Raw genomic sequence first — 11,333 nt, forward strand, 5'->3', positions numbered from 1 at the left:
CCAAACCTTCTCTTCAATCATTGAAACATCCTTGGAAGACGACAACGGTTTTCTCACACAAACCATTAGCTTCAATTAATTTTCAAGTGATCGAATGATTAATACAAAACTTCCCAAGCTACCATCGAATGACTGTCTCACAAAAATCATATAGGATGTTCAAGGTAATTTTCACTTGATCATATTTTTACTTATATTTAGTTTCCACTGATAAATTGTTTCCAACTAAACTCGTCAAGAATATGATGAACATAGCTACAGCAAAAAGCTTCCAACACATATTTCGAGAAAAATATGTTAGAGCATAGCTCGGTTGAACCCACCAAGTGTTGGTATGTCAAGTTTGGTTGTCATATTTTAGTGAATCAAAACTCATGTTAAGAGTCGCTTGATTATGTACTAGAGTCAACTTCGTATAGGTTAGCTTAAAAGTATTAGGATATGAGACATTACAAGTATTGCGAAGACTTGAAGATGTGAAGAAGCAAGGAGCTACAACGACAACAATCCCACTCGAGGTTAGTGATATTTGACTTGAACTGTTTCATTCCCTAACGTATCGTTCAAGTCGTGCACATTGAATAAAAAACTGCGAAGCATGTTTGAACTCTAGATAGACATAGTATTAAGAAATGCAATAAGAGGTTTATTGCTTAACCATTAACTTTGTAGATAAGACATCATCATAATCATTTGTATGCTATTGTGATTATGTATGGGTATGAGGTGAGGATTTCATTCTAGGGAACAATGTTTTCATGTGTCTAAGGAAGTAAATTCATGAACTTGGTTTGTGAATCGAAAAGGAAATCACCAGGTGTTGTTGGTTTTGTTATTCAATGCTTATCTTATGAACAAACAATATGTGTGATTAGTAGAACCGCTCATGACTTGTTTGTGTTCTTGGTAAAACTATTCACAAAGGCCTGACTTATGTATTGGTATGACTTTTATTAGTGAAACCGATCTTAAGTAATCACCTGAGATGGTATGATCGGGTTTGTGATTTTATGTCTGACCAAAACTGGGAAAAGAGGAACCGATCCTAGTAAGAGGTGCAACACATCACAAAGTGGAACCGATCCTTGTATGAGGTGCAGCAGGTTAATAGCAGGAAGGGGAACCTATCTTATGGACATGTGCAACACGTTTTTAGGCAAAGGGGAACCGATCCTATGCACATGTGAAACACATTCAAGTTAGGTACCATATATATATGGGGAACCAATCCTAGTACCTAGTCAACCGAATTTTGGACAGCTAGTGTGACTATGCACAGTACTCACATGGAGGTAGAACCGAAACTTGTTTTGATAGAACCGTTAAACCCATGATTTTTGATTGAATATTATTTGATCAATCACATAGTTCTTGAAAGACAGATGAACCAATTCTAAACTTGTTTGGAAGTGTGGCAGATCGGTTTCAAGGTTGTAAGTATGAAAGAGAACTTACAAGGTTAGGATGTCGACATACTTTGAACACGTGCTGTGAATGTTTATTATTTAATTGTTCAAAGTTATTCCTTAATATCTAAGGTAAGAGAATCCCAGGATCGAAACATAAATAAGTTAAGAATCTTTTAATTAAGGTTATTAATTTCATTTTTAGGAAAATAATAATTAGTAATGTGTATTTACTAATTAAAGATTTTCTGAGAGATTTCGATCATTATTTTTGGACAGAGCATTTACAGGAATTATGGAAACCGAATTTGTGCTTTAATGAATATCTTGAAAATATTTTCGGTTTTGGAAATTCCTTGGTGTCCAAACTTCCTAGTCTATAAATACTTGAAATTTGCATTTCTAGCAAACTAATCCTTCGTAACAGCAAACTACCTTTTGTTGTGCTGCTACTGGTGAAGCCGCCTATTCGGAGAGGAGAGTAACCTAATTAGGTGAAATCTCTTACGGCCGCTCAGTTTAAAGTATTCTTTGGGATTGAGAAGCTCTATTAGTACCGCTGGTGGGAAACTAGATAATTGTGGTTTATCTTTTGTTTTCATTGATTTGATTGACTAACGGTGGTTGAACTTTGATTGCACCTAGTTTGTTTATGCTTGATGATCTTATCTTCTGATATGAGATTCACTCAATTTAGTTCATAGTTTCTACAGGGATCTTTAGACTGTTTTTAGTTCTAAAGACGAACTTGTGATAATCCATTGTTAACAGACTCCATTCTGTGCGTGATTGATCACAAGAGATTCAAGTGATTGTGTGCAGGTGTTTATTGAAGATCTAAGAATATTTGAAGACGATGAAGATATTGAAGATTTCTGATTTGTGGGTTCATAATCTTTGGTGTGCACAATACTTGTTTCGGTAAAAAGAGGATCCAATTAATAATCGGTTTTATCCTTGTGATAGAATTGGATTGATTAATTGAGTAAATCGGCATCAACAAAATTCTTTGGATTAAAAGTGTTGATCGCAAAATATTAAGGATTACTTTGGTAATTGAACATAAGATAGACCTAAGGACCCGACGAAGGAGTTTATGTTAAGATAAACAGAAGAGTCTTTGTCCGACTCATATTACTTGGTTAAAGAGAGTTGATACCAAACAGATTTGTTGTTCTTTTAATGTTTGGAATACGAACCAAAGGAATTGTTCCAAGTACGTGACTTATTTATAAGTTGGAGGCGTGGGAATACAGACAGAACTAGGTGAACTATAGGTTTAGTTACTTGGTCTCGACTATACGAAGTTAGGTGTAATTTTGTGTAGCGGCTTAATCCTGAGAGTATTCAATTCTGGACAAGGTCAGGAGGTTTTTCTGAATTTTTGGTTTTTCTCGTTAACAAAATCTTGCTGTGTCATTTACTTTTATTTTCCGAAATTATAATTGTCTTTATTATAATTTAAAGTAAATTACAAAAACATTAATTCCTATTTACTTGATAAGTGAATCCTATTGTGTTTGGTTAAGTCTGAACCTTTTTATCAAGTAAATATACTTCGTTGTTGTATTGTCTCGATCTCGTATATATAGACGATCACACGAAGTGTGAACCGATTAGTTGCATTGTCTCGACTCAGTCCATAGACAATCACTTTCGGAAAAAGGACTTATAGGTAGGAAATTTTTTAGATTGAGGTATATTTGGGTACCCTCATCTTTTCAATTGGTATCAGAGAAGGAAAACACGAAAAGATCTAAAAATATGTGTTTGGTGCGATCCAGCCTATAAGAATGAACTTAAGTTCTCATGAATCGACTTCAATTAACGTACCACCAAGATTTGACGGAACAAACTATCGATGGTGGAAATCTGTTATGAGATCTTTTCTTCAATCACGAGACTTTAATACATGGCTATTAGTCGTCGATGGTATATTCGTCCAAAGATAAAAAATTCGGAAACTAAGTTTAAACGCTTAGTATATTTTACGAACGAAGAAAAGGCTCTTGCAAAGCATAATTCAGATGGTTTGAATGCTATAATACATGTTGTAAGCCGTGATTCTCAGATCGTTGGCATCTAGATACGATTTTAAGAAGCATGCAATCATAGAAGAAAACGATCTTTCAACTCTCTCACGAAGCACACTCGTTGGTAAGTTAAAGATCTTTGATCACGAATCACAGTCCATTCAAGGTAAAGGAATCTCTTTTAAAGCTGCAAGAATTCCGAAAGCTCCAACGGAAAGGAATAGACAGATGGATGATTCAGATGAACAGATTGCTGAAAATTTTGATGATGAAATTGAACAATCATTATCATTGATTAGTAGACAGTTTCGATATCTCTTAAAGAAAAGAAATAAGAGATTCGTTAAGGATACTCATCGATCTTCTCGCCCACATGATTGAGTACCTATCAAAAAGGATCATGAAGAAGATGATGACTATCAACCACAATGCTTTAAGTGTTAAGGGTTTGGTCATATTTCTAAAGACTATCCCAATCTTAAGAAATACACTAGAGGCAAGGCTCTAGCTGTAACTCTAGATGAGACCTCTGATTCATACGATTCTGAAGAAGGGGAAACAACTAATATTTCATTAGTTGTTAATCTTATTCCTTCCTCCTCCATTAGTGATTTAACCATTTTAAGAATGGACATGTCTTCCGATGTTATTAAATCACCTAATGGTAAAGGGAAAAATAAGACAAGATGCAAAAACTGTCTCAAAAACAGAATTGCTAAGAGTTGTGTATGCAATTCCAGTCAATCCCAAGATACTTCGTTAGTTCGAGGTAACAAAAGGATATATTTTCATACTATACTAGATCAAGAACACTCTGGTTGTTCAAAATTCCATAATGAGAGAAAATCTCATACTAATGCCATCTGATCGGTATTAGAATTCTTTTCTCACCACGTGTGCCAAATATTTGAGTGAGGAAGAAGAAAAATCAAGGCACTTTTGTGTAGATTATGGAAATAATATCTATTATTTGAAGATATTTGATATATTTGTATTTTTAGGAATATTATATTTTCGGTAGTATGAAAATTATTAAAAAAAAAAAAATCTTTCTCCTAATTTGATCATTCCTTGTCCGAACTATGGGTCTGGATCAAATGGCTTCTCTGGAAAAGATGCTAGATCAGAAATATCACTTGAAGAATAAGCCTAGATCGTCTCTTGACATTAAGAGTAAAATCAAAAAGGGAGATTGGCTGATACGTATTGATCTTTGTACCTCGGTGACTATTATAGAGGCGGAATTCAGAATAATAATAGACGAGAAACTTAGAAAACAGAAAACAAGTAGTAATTCGAAGAAATATATCATCTCTAGATTATGAACAAGAAAACTATTACAATTCTCTCTTTGTTACGCTCACAATCTCTCTAAACAGTGGATCAACCTTAAACTGTTTGCTAAGCTTGCTTTTGCAATAATCAATTGCCTCACAAACTTTTCTCTCTAGGTGATTTGTCTCACAAACCTCCTTTCTTTGATCTAGGTGAGTCTGTATCACAAACCACACTCTAGATATAGGTGTGTATGTATCACAAACCACACTTTAGATGTCTTAGCTATGAGCTAAACATCTCTATTTATAGGTTTAATGGTTTCCCAAACCTTCTAGGAATCTAATTCCTTATCTAGGAATAATTCATTTTCTAGATATTTCCTTATCTAGGAATAATATCTTGTATTAGGAATATTTCCTTATCTAGGAATAATTCATTTTCTAGAAAGAATTTCTTGTCTAGGTATATTTCCTTATCGAGGAATATTACCTTATCTAGAAAATATTCCTTTTCTAGGTATATTTCCTTATCTAAGAGTAGTACCTTGTCTAAGAATATTTCCTTATCTAAGAATACTGCCTAAAAATCAGTATTCCTTCCCAAAGTAGAAATCTAGTCCGGCTTGAGGATCACTAGTTCCCGGAGAGAGAAAGATACACATGTATCATGCGCCCCCACTCAAGAACTTTAACTCCTGTGAAAGTTATATTTGGAAGTTAGGGGACCCTAGAGTTCCTTTCACCTTGCTGAACCATCTCTCCTTGCTGGAAACTTGACCTTGACATCTAATTTGAAAAACATACATAACTCCTCTTCTTGTCTTAGTCAATCTTCACTCCATAACGCAATCTTTTTCAAGTGGTTCTTCTTCTTCTTCTTCTTCTTCTTCTTCTTCTTCTTCTTCTTCTTCCTCGTTATTTTCTTCAAAAACACCAGATGAAAACGTAGTCTTTTTCTTCGTCTTCGCTTAGGTATATAAGACTTCATATTTGTTTGTAGCGCAACCACCTTCTCTTTCGTAGTTAATGGTTTGCTTTGCTTAGAATCATCAACTGACTTTCCCATCTTTGGTTCTCTTGTTCTTTAAACGTTTTCTTGCTTCTCGAGTAACTCACCAAGCTGTTTGTTGAGAGATCTAGTAAAGACCATAAACCACAGAAATCTTCCCTAAAAGAAACGAATCTTGCTCTGATACCAACTTGATACGTATTGATCTCTGTACCTCGGTGACTATTATTATAGAGGCGGAATTCAGAATAATAATAGACGAGAAACTTATAAAACAGAACACAAGTAGTAATTCAAAGAAATATATCTTCTCTAGATTATGAACAAGAAAACTATTACAATTCTCTCTTTGTTACGCTCACAATCTATCTAAACATTGGATCAACCTTAAACTGTTTGTTAAGCTTGCTTTTGCAATAATCAATTGCCTCAAAAACTTTTCTCTCTAGGTGATTTGTCTCACAAACCTCCTTTCTTTGATCTAAGTGAGTCTGTATCACAAACCACACTCTAGATCTAGGTGTGTCTGTATCAAAAACCACACTCTAGATGTCTTAGATATGAGCTAAACATCTCTATTTGTAGGTTTAACGGTATCCCAAACCTTCTAGGAATCTAATTCCTTATATAGGAATAACTCCTTTTCTAGAAAGAATTCCTTATCTAGGTATATTTCCTTATCTAGGAATATTAACTTATCTAGGAAATATTCATTTTCTAGGTATATTTCCTTATCTAGGAGTATTACCGTGTCTAAGAATATTTCCTTATCTAAGAATACTGCCTAAAAATCAGTATTCCTTCCCAAGGTAGAAATCTATCATCAATCCGACTTGAGGATCACTAGTTCCCGGAGAGAGAAAGATACACATGTATCATTGGCTTAGCAAGAAGGAAAGAGAGAATACTCTGAAGAAAGATCAGTGTATTGAAGCATTGACACACTTTTATGTTCAATCAAAGACAAAATTACATGTTCTTGCAGAATCCTTCACGAAAATTACTCATCTGCAAGAAATTCTGGTCAAGCAACAAGGTTTTCTACTTGAAGAGATTCAAAAGCTGAAGAGTAGTAATCCGCCTTCATTTAGCGCTGACATGAAGGACTGAGTTGCAGTAAAATAAACATCAATTTTTTATTTCTTTAAATGATTGTATTGGTCTATTATGAATAAAATTATTTGATTTATAATTTTACTTGTGATAGTTTTCAGTTTACATAGCCGTGCTTGAATGCTTTTATATTATTACTATGTATGTTTATGGGATGTTTGATTTCGGTTTTACTACCTTAATATTCGATCTCATATGTTGTGAACCCTTGTGGTTTGGGTGACTTTTTGATTTAGCAGGATTAAGTTCTAGCCCATGTTGGTAGGCTTTATTTAAAGAATCATGAGGAGTTCTGGTAGAAACAATATGTTGTATCCCTGATTCCCTGTGTATGAGAGAGGGTGCCCATATCAAGTTACTGCCAGTCTTTAGTAGTAGTTATGTGTAGTAGTAGTTAGTGTAAGAGTGAGTGCCTTTATAAATGTAAGAGAGGGTTAGATGTGAACCACCTGGCTAAGTGTTGGCCGTTGGATTAGTTTGGCAACTTAGCTTTATAAGGTCTGAGTCAGTCTGTATCGCAACCTAGTGGAATATCATTTATCAAATTAGAACTTTGTTCTTCATGGCTGTGTTCTCTGTGAACTCAGATTTGGCCTGAATTTCTTAATTTAGGAGGTGTTTATCACCAATTTTATCCTTCTGTTTGTCTATTTGTTGTAGGGATACAACAATTGGCATCATAGCCGTCCGATTCTGCTAATTTCCACATTGGAGATTGTAGATATGGACGATATCTATCCAAAAAAATTTACAGAAATTGAATTATTATCTCAGAAAATTTATAGTTTGGGAAGATTTCAGTCTGAAGTAGCAGAGAATTTGGAGGGTGAACTTCTTCAACCTCATCAGCTAGTAGATGGATGGATGAATTTCTTTTCAGCAGAAATTAAGGAAATATTGGCGATGGAACGGAGATTGTATGATGGGAATTCGGCAGAGAGTCTTGGATTACTTCAATCAGTGATTCAACAACTGAAGACGATGAAGAAATACATCGCTAACCAAATGGAACCAACTCCTGTTGATTCTGATCCAGTAAGTGATTTGACTCAGAAATCTACAATTTCATCAGCTGAATCCGAAGATGAATCTCTTGACTGCGAGTTGCTTCCGCCGTTTTGCTTTGAAGAAGATGATGATTCAACAACTTTAGACTCACATGAACAAATTTTTTTCCCTAATTGGAGTATTTTGATGGATACTTTTCACATCAAAAATGTTCTAGGTACAGAGATACTGAATCTCTACAAACCAATTGGTGAGAGTTTTTCTATTATTTTCAATTCTTCATGTAGCATATTTGATCGTGGTAAAGCATTTGAACATACTAAGAGTTTATCTGATTCATTAGTGATTATGAGTTTTGTTTGATGCTTCCTAATTGGTCAAATTTAAAGGAAAAATACAATCGAAAATGTGTGTATGAGCTTATTGTAGATCTTGGGTACAATATAGATTCATTTTTTGAGCACTCAAGTGTACTTTTGTTTATGGCAAATGAAGACAGTCGTGAGGATATGCTATTTGATAAAATATATGAACGAGAATTCTGCTGTGCTATGCTTCTTGTATGGAATCTTAGGAATGGAAAGTGGGAATACAAGCTCTTAAATGATGATGGAGTTATTTGTGGTGCTCATGTTAATGAAGGCAATTCGGAATACTTGAAGAAATTGGTCTTCCTCCACAGCAAAGTACTATGTATGGATTACTTCTATATGCATTTTGGTGATACTGGCTCGCTATTTGATCATGGCAGAGATGATTTTCTCTGGCAACTTAAACAAGGTAAGGTAATTTACAAGTTTATAGTTGACGAATGTCTTTTCATTATCATCTATTCTACCCACTGGATATACGATCGTGGCAAGGTGCGAGATGGTGCTACGGAGTATTTTTCTTTTTCTTTTGTTGATGCTTATGAATTTTATGTTGATCCAAATACTTCTTGGGTGATTGTTCTTTTTGGGTCAATTTTGACGGATGCATACAATGGAAATTTGGTTTGTGAGCTGTTTCCAAGACATGGGTATCCGTATGAATTTCAGTTATTCCATCCTTCGCCAGATGCAGTTAGAGTAGCATATATTCAACTACAGATATAGTACAGATTGCTTGGTGTTGTAATTCGTCATCTTGGGTCACTAGATATTTTTCAGATTACTTTGAAGAGTTGTGCACCTGGCCACGAGTCTATCTTAATGGCTACTTCAAGCATTCATACAAGGTTCTTTACACTGCCATTTTGGGTTAAATTTCATCTTATGTTGCTCTTTTATAAGGATCATAATGAGTGGGTTACTCAAGTTGTTAGAACATGTTCTTCAATCATTGGGAAGGTGTATTTGCTAATAACTAATGTGGTAAGTTCAGCAGATGATTTTAAGTGGGTCTATTATTATTCTATTATGGGGATTCTCTCATTTGCTAGAAAATGCTCTGAATTCTTGTGCCTAGGTTCCTTCTTACGTTTTCTTTTGCTGCCGTATGAAGTGTGTGGTAGTCTAGTGGTTCGAGAGAAAATAAAAAAGGTATATCCACATTCTGCCATGATTGATATTTACACTCAACTTAAATCTTATTGGAGGAGAGCTTATCATCCAGTGAGATGCTTATTCAAACTAGAGTTTTGTGACAGAATGGTGGACACTCAGGCCTCACCTAATGTGTTTGATCATGGAAAGACGTGTTATAGGTCCAGGGTAATGGCCAATTACAGTAAAAAATGTGTTGTTGCACTTGTTTTCAAACTTGGATACTCATTAAAGTTGCTATGGAAGGGCTCGATTACATTTATATTGGTTCAAGGGGTTGAGATCGATGTTGTGTGCAAGTTATTGGATAAAAGGTTACAACAGGGTACAGTTCTACGGGCTAGGTTGATACTCCAACTGACAAGTAATCATGAAGTTGGTACTCTTTTGCAGCTTCAATATGGTTTTCCCTCTGCTACAGGAGACACATTTTGTGAGTTGTGGAAGAGAGGAGCGATGAAAGAACAATTTCTGTGTTATTGTTGCTATACAGTCTTCGTTCTTAGCGCTAAATATTCACAACTACGTACATTCAACACTTCAACTATGTATTCTCGTGGGTTTTTCAAGTGCATTTTCATGCTGCAATCCAATTGTCGCAGCTACATCCTGGTGGTAATCTTTGTTGGGATCGATCATTTACCCAATTGCTTCACGCCTTGATTCTAACTGTGTTGTTGTTGGTTGGATACTTGAGGTGGAAATTCAGATTGATTCCACCTGGGTTGTGGAGTGTGAAATTTTTTAGCTGGGTTGATAAACATTTTTATCTCAGTGGTATGCCTTGACATAAACTGGAATTATAGGGACAATCTGTTCTATAAAGCTGAGGCCCGTAATGGACTCGCAACATCTTTTATTAAGAGAAATTTGTTCTCGACAAATTTGTGGAGTACGGAAAATGGTACTGGTACTATATGGATTGTCGTCGAGTTACCTGGAGCACCTGGCTATTTGAGTAGTTGTCTCTGTTTGGTGTTTGATAGAGGAAAATTGCTTGAATCCATATTCAGGAATTCTCATTCGCAGAGTTTGGGTGCTGTTTCTATTTATTATTACTCTGCAGCGAATGGCTATGGGTGGGTTTATTTTATTACAGGGACAGGTACACTGGGTACGGCTACAATTCTCGGCAGGTTTCAGAAGCCAAAGCACCTGTTCAACGTAGGGAAATGCGCACAAGACCCACTGCTTGCATTTCAGGGAGGAAGCAAAACCATTTATGAACTGTGCACTTCGTAGGAAAATGGTCAGTGGAATGATAAGCATATCAGATTATTCACTAGCGTTATGGCTATTGGGTTTATCGTACGTATTGGAATGAGCTACCACTACCTTGTCTTCAGCCAGTTTGAAGGGGGTATGTCGACTCCATACCACAATCCTTGTTCTTCGGAAGGTGTTACATGAGATGAATATCTGTCACTCAAGTTAATTTTCATCCTTGAGGACAAGGATGTTTTCAAGGAGAGTGGAATGTTGTATCCCTGTGTATTAGAGAGGGTGACCATATCAAGTTACTGTCAGTCTTTAGTAGTAGTTATGTGTAATAGTAGTTAGTGTAAGAGTGAGTACCTTTATCAATGTAAGAGAGGGTTAGATGTGAACCACCTGGCTAAGTGTTGGTCGTTGGATTAGTTTCGCAACTTAGCTTTATAAGGTCTGAGTCGGTCTGTATCGCAACCTAGTGGAATATCATTTATCAAATTAGAACTTTGTTCTTCGTGGCTGTGTTCTCTGTGAACTCAGATTTGGCCTGAATCTCTTGATTTAGGAGGTGTTTATCACCAATTCTATCATTCTGTTTGTCTATTTGTTGTAGGGATACAACACAATATGTGAAAAAGTTACAATATGTTGAATTGGTTTTGGTTTAGCATAAAAGCATATGTGTTTCGACGGTTTTCAACTTTTGCTTGCAATTGTTAAAATCAATTTTCAACCTTTCTCTGGTAAAGGTT

The 11,333-nt window shown here is 35.5% G+C and overlaps 1 protein-coding gene across 1 annotated transcript; it reads left to right on the forward strand.

The window, feature by feature from the left end:
- Positions 1 to 7,529: 7,529 nt before the first annotated feature.
- Positions 7,530 to 11,095, forward strand: LOC113358432. The gene is made up of 2 exons (XM_026601998.1): positions 7,530 to 8,096; positions 8,342 to 11,095. Exons 1-2 carry the CDS (start codon positions 7,562 to 7,564, stop codon positions 8,941 to 8,943), a joined length of 1,137 nt encoding a protein of 378 aa, XP_026457783.1. The 5' UTR covers positions 7,530 to 7,561; the 3' UTR covers positions 8,944 to 11,095.
- Positions 11,096 to 11,333: the final 238 nt, after the last annotated feature.

The sequence above is a fragment of the Papaver somniferum genome, chromosome 3, assembly GCF_003573695.1.
Source record: "Papaver somniferum cultivar HN1 chromosome 3, ASM357369v1, whole genome shotgun sequence".
Classification (NCBI taxonomy): Eukaryota; Viridiplantae; Streptophyta; class Magnoliopsida; order Ranunculales; family Papaveraceae; genus Papaver; species Papaver somniferum.

Excerpts from the sequence above, each read along its gene's own strand:
- LOC113358432 (XM_026601998.1), top strand. The coding sequence starts at position 7,562 with ATGGACGATATCTATCCAAAAAAATTTACAGAAATTGAATTATTATCT. Across the intron at positions 8,097-8,341 it reads GAATCTCTACAAACCAATTG|ACAGTCGTGAGGATATGCTA; the intron begins GTGAGAGTTTTT and ends TGGCAAATGAAG.